Source organism: Trachurus trachurus (assembly GCF_905171665.1).
Source record: "Trachurus trachurus genome assembly, chromosome: 20".
NCBI lineage: Eukaryota > Metazoa > Chordata > Actinopteri > Carangiformes > Carangidae > Trachurus > Trachurus trachurus.
In genome coordinates, this window is record NC_139911.1 from 9,403,410 (window position 1) to 9,423,943 (window position 20,534).

The following is a 20,534-nucleotide window of genomic DNA, read 5'->3' on the forward strand; positions in this document are numbered from 1 at the left end:
AAATTATTTGAAGAAAGAGTTCGAAGAAAATTATAACTTCCTAAATAATAAGAGGATACAAAAAGGGCATTGAGCAAAGTGATGCAAAACCTTTGTACTGTACTATATTTCATACTTAGTACTAATATCCCATATATTATATAAATAAACTATAAATACTATAAAACCAATGTCAAATGAAAAGTACCCCCCCCCCCCCCCCCCCCCCCCCCCCCCTAAAAAAAAACAAAAAACAGAGAGAAAAAGGTCAATGACACCATTAAATACACATGCAACCACATGTTTGTTTAGGGGAAGTGCAATTTCGGTTTTCTCCACAGGACCAGTCTTTGTGTTGTGAGTATGTGTGTGACCACACTTAGCAGCATCAGGAAGATGGTCATTGACATCACTATCACATAGTGGCTAATGCTGTAGGATACATAAGAAATAAGTTTATTAAAACTAGTTCAAGTTCAAGTGCATTTGTTTCAGACAGCAAAAGGCGGAGGAGTGAGTGTGTGTGTGTGTGTGTGTGTGTGTGTGTGTGTGTGTGTGTGTGTGTGTGTGTGTGTAGATGTGATTCAGGTTATTGATTAAGACTTGAAACCATATACTTTTTAGTTAACTTACCTTGTGCCAATGTCCAACCAGCTGCCGTAGTCTTGCACCAGGAAGAAAAAGTGCTGAGGAAAGGAAGAGTGATGTAAAGTTAATTATTGCCAGAGGTGTGCATTCAGTCTACTCTAACAGAAAAAGGTAGGGCAAAAAGTCCTCCAATCCACCATTCAAATAGCACTTTGAAAACCTGACAAGAAATGCCTCACCAGAGCCATTAAGTCAGAGATGACCAGGACTATTAGGAACAAACTGAAAGAGAAGAATATACAAAATTGTGTACAATCTGACAGATTGAAATTCACTCTTCTTTTGGCAAAGTGTCTGTTTAAAAGATTTTTACCTTCTTGAGGAAAGCTGCGTTGCAACCTGGATGGTCTCAAATGTGCACATTACTATTATGAATGGAATGATAACCTGGAAGAACACAGGTTTAATTAATAAGTACAGGAAATGTAACCCATTTACTGTATGATGATTGATACAGATTATGCACTAATATGGTACCTTCCACATCATTAGGCCTCCCATGATAAAGGGGTTGAAGACAGTCAGGAAACAATAAACTGATGCTGGGTCAAAACTGTGTTAAAAGAAGAAATAGAGGAAGTGACTGTACACAACTTCATCAGAAGTGTCAAACTCCTTAATCATGCAGAAACAAACTGTCTAGGGGATATCAATTTCTTGGTTACTGTTTCACAGAAAAGACTGACCTACTGTGCATGGTGCAATTTAAAAAGAACTCACATTAAGTAAAAGGAAAAAGATCACATTACACAAGAGACGAGCTGGTCTAAACAATGCAAGTAAAACCAAGACAGTATGAGACAAACACTCAGACACATACATACCTGTTAATGGAGGCGATGTTCCCTGTGCCAAAGAAGGCTGTTATTATAAAAAACACCTGAAGAGAGCGTATGGTTAAGGAAGGAACTAATACAACACTGGACCCGTCATAACGCTAATATCACCATTGCAAACACTCTGACAAGGATACAAAAAAATAAGATCTTCTGATGTCATCCAGCTTCAATTGTCGAATCTTGGCAATGTCAATGTTTGCAGAGAAATCAATAGTGGAGAGCTGAAAGATAGAAAGAAAGAGAAAACACAAGGAGAAGAAGAATTCACACACACATGGCAACAATCAAACACCCTTATGTACATTAGGTAGAGCTTCATGTAAACCCACCTCAAGATCATAGTAAGTTAACATATGTAAATAATTGTCTTGTTTGCTTGGTTAAACCATTTGCAGATAGTAAGTAAATACATTTTAACTCTGCAATGCTTCAGGCCATATGGAAGTATATATTTGCATAGCACATGTACAGATGTGACATTAGCCTAGAAGAGCTGATAAATACATACGGTACATGTTTTAAAATGTGTTTTTTCCTCATCACAGTTAGAAACTAAGATGAGTGGCTTTAGCATTATAAGTAATTAAATTAGTGAACTCTGTTTAGAGATCCAATGTGTGCATAAAGTAGCAAAAAGTGAGATTCAAATATATACAAGCCTTGAAATATCATATGTCTCTTATTTTTATGGAATTTACACTGCTCTACAAAATCTTGCAAGTTTGGAAACAATCACATGGGAGTTCTACCTCTTGTCTGCCAGAGACACCCTGAGCAAGCATGGCTTCCTGCTCAATGTTGATCCACACAAACATCAACCAAGATAACACCGGGGGAAACAAGGCCTCTGACCTAGGTGGGAGAAGGTATGCACATTAGAAATGTGATGATTTGAAGTGTTGGTGCAGCTGCTTGATGTGTGTGTGTGTTTGTGTGTGTATTATCATGTCTTACCCAGTGCTGAGCAGTAGGTAGGTGGCTGTGAGAGAGAGGAATATGCTAAGGAGGCGATGGAAAAGACGTGTGGAGCTCAACAATGGAACCAGCATGGAAGATCCTGAGAAAAGAAAAGAAAAAGAAGAAGTGCTTGGCCTTATACTGCAGTCCAGGATTTTGCATTTTAACTGACTAAAATAATTTGATTTATATCTTAAATATCTGATCAATATTTCTAAATTTAACATAAGAAATATGATTTTATATGTCTTAATCTCTCCAGGAGGCTCATGTACCTACCTAATGTGGTCCAGCTGATGATCTGATTAACAAGCGGCAGGCCCTGTTTCTGCTGCAGACTGGAGTGTGTGAGGGATGGCACGTATGCACACACTGCCACATGGAGCATCTGTTGAGTTTGACAGGTAATCCTTTATTTTTAGAAAATTCGAGTAACACAATTGCATACAACGCGGCGTGCACTGTAGTTACCTGGGCAACAAACTGCTGACTGTCACCGAGATGCAGCGGCGTTCTTTGTCGTGATGACCAGAGGTAACAAAGTGACGTGAAGAGAGTGAGCAGACCAGCACAGACTCTGAGCAAATAAACAGAATAACATTATCTTATTATTATAGACTCATTTATTTATTTATTTGTTTATTTTACAGGGACAGTGCACGTCTCTCAGCAGTACCAGAGTTATCATAGCATACAGTACAAGTACTCAGGCAAAAAGATGCTGCTAATAATTACTATAGCACTTTATCTAAATGTAGTTCTGTATCTCCCACTCCTGTAAACAAATGTCACACCATTAGTTATTTAAAGGATAACTACACCAGCTTTGCATGTTCAGGTTGTTTGTTAGAATAAGCCTTGTTTAGTTTTTGAATATAGTTGAATTGTGTACCACTGGGTGAAGGTTTGTTAGGCCTGAGACTACTGTATAACGCTGGTGATGTCCCAGATTGGTCAAATTTCCCCACTTTGTGATGGCACTGAATCTTTCGTGAGTATACACACATAAATCATTTATTTGTAAATGGCTGACCTGAATCTGGCTTTTGAGGTTCAGTAAACTATCTGATAAAGTGAAGCAAATAGAGGAAGCACTCACACCAGATGAATGTTGGGCTCTCTACCCACAACTGGCATCAGAGGGAACAGAGCCAAAAATAGGCAACCCAGAAACCAGCTCAAAGAGCGAAACTACACGGGGGAGACAAAGGCAGTGAGTTCATCGTTAGTGACTGGACAAATCACAATTTAATCTGATAGTAAAATTACGTATATGAGTGAAAGGTCAAAAAAGGAGAAAGTTACATAACAACAAAATGTAATCGTTTTGTTTATGTCATGTCTCGTGTTTAGTCAAGGTGATGATCAACCTCTCTGTGGCTTGCTTATTGGTGCCAACAGATTTACTTTAAATACTTTAAATGCAGTTGAAGACCAGTTGAAAAGAATATGTGGTATTTTATCATGTGGTGCATTTTTCAAGGCTGCTCTATGAACTTTTTATTATTATTTTAGTTTGTTTGTTTTAAAAGTTGATTTGTTTTGACTATTACGGGAATTTGCCTCTGTGCTTAAAGGAATTTCCATAATATTTTCCCAAATTTACTGGAAGCACAACATTTGCCTTTTCACCTTTTTCAACTGTTGATATTAAAATATTCAAATACTGTGACATTTCCTGGCGTGTTTGCTTGTCACGTTTTTGTATATATGACACTTTCTCAATGTGTGTATTATCCATTATTGAAGCATTGGAGCCATGACCCATGACACAGTTACCTTGGCCTTGTCGAAAAGTCCTGACAGGAAGGGCCAGAGAGAGAGAACAACCAGGCCCACACTCAGAATGGCGCGATAGAAGAAACTCACCACCTGGGGGCAGCAAAGGAGAACAGATATCATACACATGGCCTGTATCTAACTTCATACTACACATGGTAAGCCCTATACAGTACATTGAGAACAATATATGATGTGTACTGTGTTATAAGTAATGCTGTATACCTAATAAATGACTCTAACTGTACATCAGAAGACGTTAAAGACACCTACCAGTAGCTCGATTCCAAAGGCCACCAGCACAAAATAGCCAAAACATTTCCATAATGGAAGCGAAGGAGCAGACTGAATCAAATCTGTTAGTGTCCCAGACCTAAAATAGATCATTAAAGAGATTATTTTCCCTGCTCTAACACTGAAAAAATAAAGACAACATTGTTTTATCTGTTCACAGAGAAGAATCATGAATGGATCCAACATGAAAGGATCAAAGATGTAATTAACACCTCGCCACAGCTGTGATAGACATGCATTAACAAGTGCGTGTGTGCTAAATTAGAGCCACAAAAAAGTGCTATATTCATTGATTGCTGTGTGGTCTCATTGATGTCCTTTGATATTTGCCCACATCCTTTATGTGAGGGTGGTCTCTGAGAATAACATGGCACAAGGCACCATACATGTTTATGATTATATTGTAATGTGCGTGCAAAGACGTGTTTCATGCTTTCATTTATTTGACATTTTCCTCAATGCGTGAACTACTCACTCTTTAAGGACAGAGTACCACACAGGAACAGGCAGCAGGCAGTAAATGTAGTAGGTGGGAGGGCTCCTTTGGATAAGTAGGAACGCAGTGATCACCGCTGCCACACACATACACAGCCTCAGCAGAGTATGGTTCGGATTCTGTAAATGCACACACACGAGAAACTCAACAAGACAATAAAAATTCATAAGTATGTCTTGGTGGAAGAAATCCAGAAAGGCAAAGAAACAGGGATTATAGTGTATTCCCTGACCTGTTGGAGGACACTGGGATGTCTGTTGAGGCTGGCATGAGTCTTCAGTATAACTAAAATAACATATGAGGTCCAGCCTACAAATCCTAGTACCACACTGCAACCCAGGAAGAACCTGTCATAGGTGTGGTAGTAAACCAGTCCCTCCAGGGAATGGGATATTAGAGACTGGCACAGAGAGATCTGAAATAAGAAACACATAATGGGAAATGCTTTAAAAAACAATGGCAAAAATGGAATGGATTTTCTTCAGCAAGGAGTATAAAGTGCAAAAAAACTAACTGTATGTCCATTAATGTAGACAGTATTAACCACAGTAATCAGGACATCTTTACATAACGTTAATTTTCATGATAAACGTGTATATATGTAAATTGCAGGTGCAAACACCAGCTTAAACCATTTAAGTATCCAAAACAAATCTAAATCTAAATCACTGTGAATGAGTTAGATGCTTGTACAGACACTAATATGACTATAGTGTAAGACAGGACTGGGTTTTCCCCGATACTCACAGCATCCTCATACTTCTCCAGCTGAATCAGTATTCTGGCCTTGCGGATGAAGTCTGCTTGTTTTGATTCAGTCAGTAGTCTGTGAAGAGAAAAAAGCAAAGCGATAAAAATGAGCATGTGAAATTGCATTTAAATGTGGTCTTAAATACAATGACTAGAAGTTTTACTTGGATTCATACCCACAAAACACAAAGGATAATATAAGCAATGCATCAACCCACTTCATATTTGCATAGACCAATAACAGAATAATATAACACTTCAAATATTATTCTACACATTATTCTTTTTCAGTACAAGTCATAAATTCACTTGTTGGACTTACTGGTAAGGGGTGAAGAGAAAAGACAAGGTTGTCTCTTTCTTCTGGGTCATTTTCATCTACAAGAAATATAGATGTGTATATAGAGCTCAGCCATCAATCACCATACATTGAAAAAACCGAATTACTTTTACCCTCAATGTGCATCAGCATAATACATCATTTAAAATAGTATGGTGTATTAAGACACTTACCTTGAACTGCTCTAGGACTTGAATAGCATTAGTGTACATGCTCTCTGCTTTGAACAGGTCGCTGTTGTTGAGGTAGAGAAGAGGTAGCACACCCTGAGGAGACACAAATAGTCGTAAGTAATATTCATAGAAAGAATTGTTTGATGAACAAATGTGAACTCACAATTTCTATCCATTCACTTTTTGTCACAGCCTCTGAAATCTACAGCATTTTTACATTTTCTACAACTTTATAAATTAAATAAATTAATACAATATAAGACTCTGCCTAGATTATCTCTGAACTTACAACTGAGTTGACAGGAATGGGCACACCAATGAGGGAAGCCATGAGGGGAGCAATGTCAGCCTGCAGAAAACAACATGGAGAGATATGACTTTACTACCCATTGCTCTGTTTCATTACTACTCTCATGCACTCTACATGTAGTGACAGTGATTAATAATTGTTACTGTAGTATAAGACCCTGGGTCTTACCTGGCTCACATCAACCCTACGGAGGTGCTCCAGTTTCCAATCTGAGAGAGACAGTAGGGATTACATTAAGGAAAGAATCATATAGTATTCATTTTTAAAAGAGCACCTTTGTAGTTTTTTTTTAAGCAAAATATCACTTTGCCATAAATATTCCCCAAAATTATTAGTTGTTCACATTTAAATAAGCAGTGGTGAGCATAATGTAAGTGCAGCACCTTGGAGGTATCTGTCGTCATATGGTTGGGGTTCAGTGACTCTCTGTGCATTATGAACTCCAGCTCCCCACACCAGTAAAGGTGTGAGAGTCTCAGAGGGATGGCCTGCACCGTGGGAACCTAGAGACATATGGATGAAAGAAAAAAAGTACAAATGCAAAGATTAATGTGCAATCCAAAAATAGGTGTGTTTTATTTTCTCAAATTGCAGATGGTAAAAAAAAGCATCTTACCCCAGTTTGTCATGCCATGGTCAGAGGTGAACACATACGCTGTTCTTCCATCATAGCCAAAGAAGTCTTCAACTAGAGATACCAGCTCCGCTACACCAGTGTCTACTAGACCAATATTGTCTAGGTACTCCCTAAAATACAAGATACCAATAGTAGACAGTACAGTAGACTACAATCACATTTAATATATCAGCAACAAGAGGTCTTAAAAGTATGCTGTCTCTTACTGTGACATTGGTCTGTGAGCATGTCCATTTGTGTCAATGCCCAAAAGGTGTAGGAAGAAGACATTCTTATCCTCGAGCAGACTGCCCCTCAGACTTGAGTTAGACTTAGCTGACTGAAATAATGACTGTTTTGGAAAGAAAAATAATGGTTAGATTTATTCAGGAAAAGTAATAACCTCGATGATGGTACCAAACAAGTCTAAACAAGTCTGATATTATTGTATATTACTGTAACCTAGTTTATGTGTCATAGATTTAATTCAGAGACAGTTCAAGCCTAAAGAAACCATTTCTGAACAGAAATATGCAAAACATCATTATTGTTTGTATTTCTACTACAGTACTTTGACTTGAGTGAACACCCAGCTATCCAGCCTGGAGGCATCGGTGGAGGCAAAGTCCTCCTCCACTGCTGGGTATGTGTGGGTGTAAACATGATCTCCACTGGCACCTACAAGACAGATATAAGGACATGAGAATTTATTGGAAGCGATTTTGAAGAGGTTATGAAATATCAAAATATCTAAGGATGTGAAAATGTGAAAAAAAGTGTTTTGATAAAACTTGATGTATTTGAGTTTTGATTTTGACAGACTTTATCTGTGACCTTCTGTTTGTATTGATCATGCTTGTGTGATTGTCTGTTTGCATGTGTGTGTGCAAGAGTGGGTACATGTGCAAGCCTGTGTACCTTTGGCAAACATAGGAAGAATATCAGGGCTGCCCCAGCACCAGGTGTGTCTGCTCTCATTGAACACTGAGTCAAACTCTACAGGATTCTCCTTCCAGCCTGAAAATGCACACACACGAAAAGGTCAATGGACATGCAGTTGCAACCACACACATACAGTACACACAACAATAGTGAGAGCAAAACATTCCCACTCATTAATCTCTCGCCTAGATTTTTGTACTGGAATCATCAACATGCACAAAATAAATGCACACCTACCTTTAGCAACAGCACTAACATCCTCGTAGAAGCCAGCGATGAGAGCAACATGTCCAGGCCGGGATTCAGTGGGCACGCGTGTATGTGACACACCCCAGGTACCCCTCTCCTCAATCACACTCCTGATATTGGGGAAAAACACACAGACATGCATACACAGACATCAGTTAACCAGTATGATAACAGTATATACACAAACAAAAGCAAAACTCAATGCAAATATGCATACTGCTTCCAGCTCTGTACTACAGTAATTAACACACATCCAATTACATCACATTGAAAATGCAATTTCACAACCTCAGATACGGTGCCCTGGATGAGCCATTAGGATGTAAGGTGAAGAAACTGTCTGCCCTGAGACCATCAGCTACCACCAACACCAGTCTGGAGGCAGGAGGTGCCAGCAACGTAGCCTGGGGTGTCATGCCATGGACCAGGGGTGAGGTGAAGTAGATGTCAAAGATAGAAAGGAAGAAGACCACGTGGACTGTCAGACCGACCACGAAGAAGGTGATCATCCGCATTTTAAGGATCAACACCACGCTGCGTCTGTAAAACAATCAGACTTGGCTCAATTGAAACAGCATTTAGATGAAACAAGGTGGGAATTAGAAAATATAATAAGTTATACATGCAAACAATTATATTAGGACTAGGATGCAAAGTTTCAGCATAATATATTATAGAGTCAGTGTGTGCTAGGATAGGAGTGCTTAAGGGCCTAATAATCCCTCTGTCACCATATGCTATCTGTCAATAAGCAAAAATAATGACTTCAAATTGTTTCCAATAGATTCCAATGGTAATCATTGCGCCAGTAGACTATCAGTATTTAAATATGTTCACAAGAGAGTGGTTCAGAAAATTAACTGCATCTTAAGACCATGAAATTAGTCTTACCTCTATGAAGTGTATGAAGAATCTGACACTGTGACACTGTGTCGCTGATGAATGAATGGGCGAGCAGAAGTATCTACTACCATTTCAACAGCTCACCTGTTACATACACTGATTTAGCTTCCATTTATCTTCGTGCATAACCTGTTATATATAAACAGATCCCGACAGATTAAGGCCTTGTTGTTCGAAACAAGATCAACGTAATCTTTAGGTGCGCGCTTTTACAAAACCAACTGTCTCTCTTTTAAGAAGATTAGTTCAAGAAATTCAGGCACCATGAGCATCAACTTCCTTGTTGTGACTGACGTTTTACGTTTACGTATCTACTTTGCTGTTGCATTGTGGGTAATGTAGTTAAAATATTTATCTCCCAGGGAGCTTTATTTTAGATTTTACCTCTCTTGAAGAGCTTTGGTTTTTATAACGTTATTATTTTTCATTGCAGAGCAGTTTTATTAGGAACTGTAATTTCATAGCTTTTTGTTCTTTGACAATATATTAGCTAGTAAAGGTGATATGTTGTCAAATGTGCCCTGCCCAATTTTCCTTTCTGTATCCAGGATCCAATCATTTCCTAGTATCCCAAGAAAGAGGCGGGCTTTCACGACAACGTCACGAAGATTGAACCAATCAGAGCTTCGCATTCTTTCCTGTTGTCAAAGCTACCTACCGAAGCTTCGCTAGCTTGATATCCATTCAGGAAGAAGCGGTCCTGATTAGCCTTAGCCAGGCTTGGGTTGCTAAAAAAATAAATCTTTATAGTGCAAAAATGGCGTCGGTCAACCCGTTTAATCTCAGTGACTCCGAGGAAGAGGCTGAACGGCGCCCGAATGAAACAGTTGACACAGAGAGGAGCCCGAGTGACGGAGCTCCAGGGCCGCCGCCGCCACCGGGCAATCCTTTCTCCCCGTCCGCGGACGCTGAGCCTCCGACGCTGCTGCTGTCTGGCAGCCGGACGAGCCCCAGCGGTGAGGGCATTTCGTTCTCGGCCGCGGCCACGTCCGCTATGGCAGGCAGCGCCGAGACACGAGTGTCGGTGGATGTCATCGCTGCTCAGCTACTACGGGACCAGTACATCCTCACGGCCTTGGAGTTTCACACCGAGCTGCTGGAGGCAGGCAGGGAGCTCCCGAGACTGAGGGATTATTTCTCCAACCCGGGCAACTTCGAGCGACAGAGCGGCACCCCGCCAGCCAAAGACCAGGTTCTCGGACCTGGAGGACCACTGAGTAAGTAGCAGCTCCCCAGGGCTTGTCACGTATAACGTTAGCTGTGTGCTAGCTCTATATTTAATGCTGCATTATACTGTTAGCTCCACCAGCTACCTCACGTTAGCTTGAACCAATCGATCAAGAGATGTCGGTCCGTTTTTGCTGCACCTGCCCTCCTGGTCCAGGGCCCCGGGGCAATCAACAAGCGGCTTGTTGTTGTGTTACAGTAGCTGACACACACAGTGAAGCATCACTGCATCACACAAATGTGATTATGCTGTACTACGGTGTTTAGTTGCTGACATAATATGACTTGTGATGGTAGATACTCTGTATCATGCCAGGCACGTAGTGATCATTTTACTGTCATGCAGTTCTACTGTAAAATACACGTTTGTTTGTTTTTTTAGGCTACATAGAGGTCAGAGGTCAGGAACTGCTGCAGATAAGTGCAAAGAGAGGTCATCCAAAAAGGAAGGCTCGCACAACGTCCCTTTCTAATGCTGTATTATATGACTGCATCCAAGCCAGTAATATGAAGAGAAGGCTGCACTACAGTATGTAGAAATGTAGTGCTTTACTATAGAGTGCACAGTAAGATATTACATATTCTGGCTTGTGAGTGGTTGTGTTGCTTTCCACCTATTGTGCTTAGACAAAATATTATTTTGGTTTGCTGGCCAAGGCTGTGTGACTGTAGCATCCCCATCCAATTACAGGACTGCTTTATGCAATAACTTGCAGCAGTATATAGTGGAAAGTGTCTACACTCATCAATGTAAATGATTCCCATGGTGATATCCCAAGCCTCAAATAAATAAAGCCTGATATGCAGCGACGGGAGTAATAGTACCATGAAGTTCTAGTCCAGTGTGGCAATGAACAAGGGCTTGGCATTGAGTATGAGGCATATGAATATGCAAAGCTTTTCTTGTGGCCCCATTTCACTGGGTGAGCAGAGCAAATCTATTCACGTGGAGCACAGACCTGTAGCAGGCTACTACAAAGGTCCCGCAGGTCTGAACACAGCAAATTGGCAGAAAGAAATTACCATGCAGATATTTTGACTTACCTTGGAGGATGGAGCTTACAAATGCCTTGTGTTTGGGTATTGAACTGAAAGTGATAATGTGTGCCTTGACTGCACATATTGGATCCTCTTAACAACGTTTACTTAGATTTTAATGGAAATGACTCAGCTTGATATTCTCAATTGCAGCTTGCCTGTCAGGAGAGAAAGGATAGGAAGAATGTCAGTTGTCCAAATTGGGTCAATCGTGACACATCCACTCCATCGTGAAAGTGAAAAAAATTGCCACTGTATAAAAGGGGCTTGAGCATTTCATTCAATTAGCCATACAGCAGCTGACATGAGTGCACTTCTAACTTTATCTCTGAGTGATAATAGTGTGAATAAGTAAATATGGGGATTTTTGTCAGATAATATTGTGCTTTTATGACAATGCAGCAGCTCTGAAGTGGCTTGGGAATGACTGTTGGTTAATGGATAGGCTAAATGGGCTGCATTTTAGTTCATAGTTGTTCAGTTGCATGACAACAGAAACAGAAAAGCATGTAAGTGACAGCAGCTCTATTGGGGAATTGTCTATTAAAATACAGTACGTGAGCACGGAAAGCTAAAGAGGCGAGCTGAACCTGTGTGGCACGAGGCAGAATGCAAAGTCTCCAACACAATCCAACCATACTGGTAGATGTGCAGGGTCATTTTCATTATTCATTTGAGGTTTTCATGCTCACTACTATTCAATTGCTTGCTTTAAGAATGGTTCAGGGTATTTACAGTATGTCACGGCAGTGCCACTGCAGTTGTAATCTTTTCCTCTTTTTTGCAGGCTAAGCAACAAGACTAGATAATGAATTTTCATTGAGTAAACATTTGGCAGTTTACCAGCTGAGAGAACCACAGAATTTAAATACATGCTGGTGACGAGAAAGTGGATGTTTTATAATGAGAAGATTTTCTCTTCCTTCATCCAGAGGCAGTGGAAATGGACAATGACCTGATGTCTTGGGGTTGTTAGTCCTGACTGTGGGTCGAGGTAACTGGCCTGGGGCTAGCTTCAGGAAATGGCAGCCTGTCACATTCACTGTATCCATTGTCTGTCATTGTGAAACCCTACCGTGTGAGGGTTACCGGCTACCGTTGAGTTAGGTCGACTGACTTGTACGCATGACTATACGAACCAGCAACAGAGTGTTAGTTGTGTAGTGGTGTAGTCACGTGGTTGCATTATCATACAAACCCTCAGAAGGTTGGAGCAAGGTAACAGAATAAATGTTTAATGATGTTGTCTTCGAAGGACGAGATAACTGTCTCACACTGAAACTGACAGGAAAGTCATAGAGGATCTTGTTAGTTATTGATGAGAGCAAAAAAAAAAAAAAACACAACCAAATCTTGGAAGAAGCTGAAGATTCAAATGTACGAGACAAAAACGAGTAAGGCAGCTCGTTGAGTTGTGAGAGGAGAAAGAAATGGACTCAGCCTAAGAAAATGTCACTTTTGTTTCCATCATGTTCTGATAGCCAAGACGTCATGTGATCACTGGAACGACCTGTTTCCACATGCATAAGAGGCAGAATTCCCCTGTGGTTGGCTGCAAAACGATACAGTTAATAAATTGTTGTTTGAGGATAGATAATGACACAATGTGTGATGTCTTATGTTGTCTATCTGTCTTAGTTGTTTAGACAGTCAGTTACCAATGTGTTTTTCAAACAGTAGCAACACATAAAATACCAAGCATTTCGCCTTGTGACTGTATTCCATTGTTGTAGCCCTAGAAAAGAAACAACCTCTACAGTTCTTTTAATTTACTTGATGTTTGAATAACAATACCTATTATATATTATATTTTGTGCTGCCAGTAGGTGTTGAAAGGATGCATGGTGTAGTGCACTGAGACGTGGCGCAGCATGATGATGGTTTTTGTTTAGTCTATGTATGTAGTGCATAATCAGTTGAGATAATTGGTAAAGGTCCCTGTTCTTTTTATCATGCATTACAATGAAGCATAATAGGAGCACAAGGAAGTGCAGAAGTGCCATCGTGATGTTACTGTTATGAATACACGACCAGTGACTGATAATCGATTGCACTGAGCATGTGTGTGGATTATCCATTGACAGTGTTAGGAGGAGCTCCTTTATGTCTGCAGCTGTTGCTCCCAGGCACATGACACAGCGAGGCATCTCTCACCACTTTGCTAATATCCACCAACGAAGGATGAAAGATTCTCTCCTCACCCCTTATTGGCTGGTTGGGTAATTATTTGCTCATGTGACATGAAATTGCCACGTAAACGCCATATCTCAGAAGTAATTGTGGTTTGGTAAGGCCTAAAAGTGGCCACATAATGTACAGTTATACCACCTCTATAGAGAAGTGTGTTCCAGTTGATAATCATAGTGTTCAGTGTATGATCTGTGCTTATTTATTGTTCATAATCAAATATATATTCAGACTTTTAATATAGAGGGACAGATTTATTCCCAGGTTCGTGTCTCTGCCTTGCATGTGCATCCTTCATAATTTGTGCCCCATTGTTTCATCCTATTATAGCTGCATTTTAAAAGAGCTGACAGCCTGGGCCAGACATCCCCGCCATTTAAAATAAAATCTCGTTGGATACCGGTTAACCATTTGTACACTCTTCTTCTTCTCATCGTTATTTTTATCCACCCTGTTTAAACGTGTGTCTTTGTTCTGTCTGATGTCTTGCACCTCTCTACGCCTCTAATTTACTTGCTTCATTTATTCTGTGTGGCAACGCAGGAAGAGCTCTCAGCTGTCTGTCAGTCTGTCTCTCCTGTTTCTGATCCCCGGAAAGCTCTTGTCATCATTTTTGTGAGATTTCTGTGTAAACAACAAAATTACCAATGAGATAAAAAGGCTTCTTTAATTCTGCACACCAATAAAGGCTCGTTTGTAATGAGTGATTGAATGTACGTAAGTGGGTGTCACTGATCCATAAAGATCATAGAGAAAGGGAGACAGCCAATGTGGGTGGATTCGTGTGTGTGTTGCACAACCTGCCTGGCAGGAGGGCAGCGAGGAGGTGACAGTCTGAAGAGGCAGATATATCACAGTCCAGGCAGCACACGCCACAGGCACTGGACGGAAAGGTCAACCTGTAGGAAATGCTTGCTTTCTTTCTTTTTTTTTTGCAAATAAGGCACACACACAAAAGACATCTGTGCATGCTCCCACTGATTGTGGAATTACAGGTTTTTTCTCACACACATGCAGATTGCAGCTACTTAACAGCAAACATTGTCACACGTTATTGGGAAGTAATGAGAGCCGGAAGAATTCTTTACAGGAGAAGGGATTAGCCTGATGTTAGCATGACAGACCACTGAGACACAAAACATACACTCACAACCAATAAGCCTTGTTACTGTGCAGTGACAGGACTGAGACTGTGTGTGTAGAAACTAAACACATTGATTCTGTCAGCTCAGGAAATTTTATTAATATCCTCTTAATACCAGCTTCATTATTCACTCAGTCGCCGCTCCATGGCTTTTAAGGCTGACAAGACCTCACACTGCATTTTGCTTGACCTTCTACTCCCTCTCGTTATCAGAGAACAAACAGGCCAATCTCATTCTTTGGAAGGAAAGCAAACACCACTGACTAAGCTACCAGGCCAGCCTGGCTGAAACAGGAGTCTGAGGATGTTTATGTATCAGCAGCTTTATCTGCTCTTTGAGTGAACAATACTTATGGCACTTTTGGCACACTCAGATGTAAAATTGTTGTTTGGTGGACTTACTTTGGAAATGGATGTTTCCACCACCACACTCTGTTTTTCCCCCATGTGCAGTTGAGTCAAACTTCTTTGGCTGAAGTATAACCTTCCCACACAGTTTTAAAGGTCTCTGCTTTTAGCTGAATTTAATAAAGTTTCCATCTTTTTTTATTTCTTTAAGAAAGGTGGCCTAGTGGTTATATGCCATCCTTTTATTCAAGCTCTGTCGGCATGCTTCCAGCCCGGTTAAGAGTTCTTAAGCAAAATACTGAAGGCCTCCTGCTGTGGAGCTGACCCTGTCCCTTCAGAGATCCCCTGAGGGGACAGTGTGTGTAAAGCAATCTCTCGAGGATCAGTGAGTTGTCACATTTTTAGCTGTGCAAGCCACTCGACCGTGGACTCATCTAACTGTGTGGTTATTTTTATTGTATATGAGTCTCACTTCCACCCCTGTGTTTTTGTTCAGATCGAGCAGGCAGCATCAGCACCTTGGACTCCTTGGACTTTGCCCGGTACTCTGATGATGGCAACCGAGAGTCAGACGATCGCGTGGCAGGTAAGGTGAACCGTACCATCAGGGCTAAAAAAGCAAGAGACCGGGCTAACCTTAGGAAATCAAAATCTGAATTGAAGATTAACAGAATGTGACAGGTGGCATAAAAATAAAATCAAAAACACCCAGCAGATGCATCGAAGACTGTCAGTTAAATCCAACGGCAGCTATCATAAAGTTCAAGGTGGCAGTCCTGTATTAGAGCTGCTTGAATAATAATGACACAATAATTAACATCATTTTAAACCCCCAAAATAAGAATTCACACTAAGCACTAATTAAATTGTTCATATTCAAAGTACCACAATGTTTTGTTGCTGCAGAGATTTTAGATTATACAATTAAAGATACAGTATCTGTCTGTAAAATTTGGGCAGTATGTTTCTTTAATTGATTTGCTGGAGGTGTCCTCTACTGTCTCACATTGAGTTAGTGGGTGGTATTTTTGGCACAGGACCTGTCTCAGCATTGTTTGATATCACACTCCATTCCCACCTGCGGCTCTGTCGTGACACACCATTAGATAGTTGTAGTCAAACGCATCAACATCAGACTGTGATGGCGATGTCACCTGATCACAGAGCACTGATTTAGGAGCAGCAGCTGCCGATGCTGTGCAATGAGTGTTTTTTTAATGCTGTTGTTAAGGGACTTTTATTTTTAGGGGGACAGTGACATCATACAGGGACCATTCATATCATGTTAACTTCTTCTTCCTCTTGTTTTCATCTTTCTATTTTATAACTGCTAACGTGAAAACATTACTGTTCAGCCCTACACACTGCCATAGTACAGTGGTTAACATCCATTGCCAGCTTTCTGTAGTCATCCACCCATTTGGTTGGTATTAGTCAGTGAATCCTGAAGCCCCAATCCATAATAGCACTATGGATTTCTGGAACTGTTCACACATACTGTTTAAATGGTAGCATATTGTGTCCATTGTGTTTTTTCTTTATTTTCTTGTTTTTTTGTTGTTGTTTTTTCTAACTGAGACTCAGTCTGACTACTTAATGTAAATTAATTTCATCAATGATTTGTAAATATCAGTACATTCTTATATTGAACAACGAGAGTAGAAAAAAGGATTAGTATTCTGAAGTAGCAGCTTGCTCATGGTTTGGGGCTTTTTCAGTTGATGATATAGGCCTAATAATGCAAGGGCAAAGTAAGAAAAAACCATGCAGCAGAGATGTTGGTTCCATGCTCCCAACTACTTATGCATCTTTTTAAAATGACTATTATTAACACACTGCCCACTTTCCTTGAAATTGGCACCTCCCACCCTTCCCCTCTTCCCTCTTCACCCAGCCCCACTCTCATCCCCCTCCGATCTGTTCTTGCCATCTTGCCAAGATGCCTGCCCCCCAGCTGTCTGACTCTGGGTTTTCTGGCTTTCTCCTGACGTTGATCAAACCCCAGTGAACAATACTGGACAAGTCACTCCATCCAGACTAGCCTTTTGCTTTTATTTATTTATTTATTTATTTTCTATTTTATTTTTCCCTCTCCGTTATTCAGTTCTTGGTTTTCCATTTTGTTGCGCTTGCATGCTGTGCACTCTTGATCTGCTGGAAATGTTAAGGATGATGGAGTCAGAACAGATTTATTGTTTCAGAAAAAAAATCCCTCTGTTTTATTGCTGACATTTACTCTAACAATTGAAGAATTGCCTTTGAGGAAATTGCATAATATGGCCTATCATTAAGAAAAAAATCTGATAAGAATGATAACCTGCTCTTCACAGTTCCCCTGGTGGTGGGTTAAGTACTTAGTAGTAAAAAGAAATATGAAACCGACCACAGCACCCGTTGAACCACAATCTTAGACATGACAGTAGATGGCAGCTTTTGGGATAACAACAGGATCAGATCAGGTGGCAGATTTTCAGTGTACAGCCATGCAACATAGTCTTCCAGCTCCATCGCTTCTTACTTTTGCGTGTGTTTTTTATCTAACGTGTCCAAGATCTTGTGTGTTCTTTTTCTTTATTCAGTGTCAGTTTAGCAATTCCAGTACACAGATGAACAATTTCATCCAAGTGTTTGCTGCTTCTGATTGTGGATGTCAGAAACAGCTTGTTATTATTATGTTCTTTTTTATTAAACAACTCTTAAACACCAACAACAGTGACATTTATGACATTCAGATACTTAGGTTTTACAGGTTATATGTGTGTTTTTCTAGTATCATGGTCTAAACTATTAAGAAGTAAAACTGAACAGTGTCCTTTGAGTGGCTTGAAACCAAATTATTGAATTGCTTGTTAGTGAGGCATTTGCCTGGAAGAAATCCTTTGTCAGACAGCATCTCAGTAGCTTGAATAAATTTACTCACCTCAGCTAAAGCTGAAGTCATATTGGACTCCCATTTTTAAAGGTCAGACACATATTAATGTGAGAAAAACAAGGGCAGGAAATCCTATGTCTCAGTGCATTAAACACTCTTGTCAAACAAACTCATACAGCTGGCTCTACCATGATCCTCTGCTGCATGCGTTCCTTAGACCCATGATTTGCATGCATTCTTTTTTGTTTTGTTTCATGACTCTCAAGATCCTTCGTGTGGTTGTTTTGTTTTTCATGCCCATCTTTGTTTTATTTGTTTGTTCCCTGTCTTTGGTTGGATGCACTTCCTGTGTGTGTGTGTTGTCACTTCCTGTCCAGTGCTGGAGTTTGAACTACGGAAAGCAAAGGAGACCATTCAGGCTCTGCGCGCCAACTTGACTCAGGCAGCAGGTGTGGCGTACTTTTAATTTCTTTTCCACCTGAACCCTCTTTTGTTACAGCTTTCTCTCTTTTTTTTGTTTCACAGAGAATTCCTGTAGTTGAATGACACTGTGCATCTTTTCAACCTCATTCAGTATTTTCTCAATTTTCCCAGAGAGTGAAGTGCCCTGTCAGGAAAGAAAAAACTTCAAGTCAAGTCCTGAAGTTCAGGTGGGGTATTTTAAAGAGATTGATTGATTGATTGATCATATTTATTTCAAACCAAACAAAAATGCAAAGAATTGTGTATTTTCTTTCTTATTTTCAAATAAAACCAAAGATTACAAGTGTTCCTTTTATAACCCACTGCAAGGCCTTGAGTTAAAAAAACAAACAAAAACATATTTTCTTTCTACCTCTGCCTCAGGAGCCCATACGCCCACTGGAGAAAAGAGCCTTAAACTTCCTTGTGAATGAATATTTATTAAAAAACGAATACAAACTGTCATCCATCACCTTCTCTGATGAAAACGATGATCAGGTAAAGATCATATATGACTTATTTTTGCCTATATTTAAGTACAAAAGTCTTAATTCTTTTGGTAAAATAAGAGCTGTCAGACTTGCATGAGGGCAGTCATCTTAAGTGATGCAGTAGGGTCATTTGAACATAAATATGAAATAAATTCAACACCTGGGATCAGCTATCTTGTTTTGAACTTGCCTCATGTCCTGCTTTATCAGTGCAGATGACATCCCCCGCTTCTCACACTGGTGACTTACTTTATTCCCTATTTGTTTCCAGGACTTTGAGTTGTGGGATGATGTCGGCCTCAACATCCCCAAACCCCCTGATCTATTACAGCTCTACAGGAACTGTGGCACGCCCCTGCCTTCGCCTCGTAACACAGCTGATGTGTCGGTAGGGGTGGAATTTGGCGATCTTCCAGGAAACTGCATCACCCAAGATCCTCCAAAGAAACCAGATCTTTCACAGCAGGTACATGTATGCACCAGAGCTGTCAAAGCTGACTGAAAATTACGTTTGACTGCGTAGCTGAGACCTGTTTAATATCTTTTTCTATGCATTATCCATAAAAGCATAGACCAATGCAACTGACACAGCGACTTGTATGGGTACAACATGCTGTATATTAAAAATGTACCCTCAGGTTTTAGTGCTAAGTTTTTAAGATATGTTAGCTGTAACTTACACAGCTTGCAGACAACTACGTATATCTTGAAGTTTGCAGTTTTTCTGTCATTTGCAAACAGCTGTATTTCACTCTCACTGCCATCATCGCCACATGGCTGTCGTCAAATTATTCGCATGGTCCAGCTTGATCTACATCTCATTTTCAATCAGTGAAAGTGACGTTGCGTGACTCTCGTCTGTCACGCAGTCCATTCAGTGCAGCGGCCCAGACCTGCTTGAGTAGTCACAAGACAGACAGGAGTAGTGGGCCTCCCACAATCAAATCTTCTTTTCACAATCAAATTCTTCTGTCATTTCCAAAGTACAGATAATTCATTATCACAGACACACAGCCCCTTTTCTGGTATGATTATTCTGACAGAAACAGGCTTTACATTTCAACACCTCTACTCTACTACTAAGTGGGAGTCTATAGAATCACAGTGATGGTGATGAAAAAGTTGATGAAAAAGTTATTGCCACTTCTTCTTGCCATGTCTATTCTATTCAATTCAACTTTATTTATAAAGCGCATTTCATGCACAAGGCAGACTCAATGTGCTTCTCAACAGGTATACATAGTTATATAGAAATCAATTAGAAATCGAATAGAAAACAAGAAGAGTGCAAGTAAACAATCATATATGTCATCTTCAGCACATACACACTTAGACTCACACATGCGCACCCACTGACACAATCACATATGGACACATGCACACACACACACACACACACACACACACACACACACACACACACACACACACACACACACACACACACACACACACACACACACACACACACACACACACACACACACACA

General features: G+C 40.2%; 2 protein-coding genes across 4 annotated transcripts in view; one reads left to right on the forward strand and one right to left on the reverse strand.

The window, feature by feature from the left end:
- Window positions 1–287: 287 nt before the first annotated feature.
- pign (phosphatidylinositol glycan anchor biosynthesis, class N) lies at window positions 288–9,527 on the reverse strand (the record flags this gene model as incomplete). Of its 2 annotated transcripts, none has more annotated exons than XM_083995701.1 (29): window positions 9,264–9,527; window positions 8,661–8,912; window positions 8,361–8,482; window positions 8,100–8,198; window positions 7,753–7,859; window positions 7,409–7,533; window positions 7,182–7,312; window positions 6,949–7,068; window positions 6,734–6,774; window positions 6,545–6,604; window positions 6,256–6,348; window positions 6,065–6,120; window positions 5,740–5,818; window positions 5,225–5,407; window positions 4,972–5,111; window positions 4,476–4,575; window positions 4,203–4,295; window positions 3,523–3,614; window positions 2,895–3,000; window positions 2,703–2,811; window positions 2,421–2,523; window positions 2,216–2,318; window positions 1,601–1,687; window positions 1,452–1,507; window positions 1,105–1,180; window positions 941–1,014; window positions 807–849; window positions 613–665; window positions 288–411 (listed from the first exon to the last, which is right to left on the reverse strand). In XM_083995701.1, exons 2-29 carry the CDS (start codon window positions 8,885–8,887, stop codon window positions 288–290), a joined length of 2,802 nt encoding a protein of 933 aa, XP_083851827.1. In that variant the 5' UTR covers window positions 8,888–8,912; window positions 9,264–9,527. The 2 variants fall into 2 exon arrangements, with proteins under 2 accessions (XP_083851827.1, XP_083851828.1); XM_083995702.1 differs by having other exon boundaries at window positions 9,360–9,521.
- Window positions 8,794–20,534, forward strand: part of relch (RAB11 binding and LisH domain, coiled-coil and HEAT repeat containing) — a 33,161-nt gene continuing 21,420 nt past the window's right edge. For both annotated transcript variants that reach the window (XM_083995699.1, XM_083995700.1), the window contains exons 1-7: window positions 8,794–8,873; window positions 9,824–10,492; window positions 15,716–15,805; window positions 18,469–18,540; window positions 18,686–18,741; window positions 18,938–19,051; window positions 19,316–19,510. In XM_083995699.1, coding sequence (XP_083851825.1) covers window positions 10,033–10,492; window positions 15,716–15,805; window positions 18,469–18,540; window positions 18,686–18,741; window positions 18,938–19,051; window positions 19,316–19,510 — 987 coding nt within the window. In that variant the 5' untranslated portion in view covers window positions 8,794–8,873; window positions 9,824–10,032. The remainder of the gene's footprint in view (window positions 8,874–9,823; window positions 10,493–15,715; window positions 15,806–18,468; window positions 18,541–18,685; window positions 18,742–18,937; window positions 19,052–19,315; window positions 19,511–20,534) is intronic.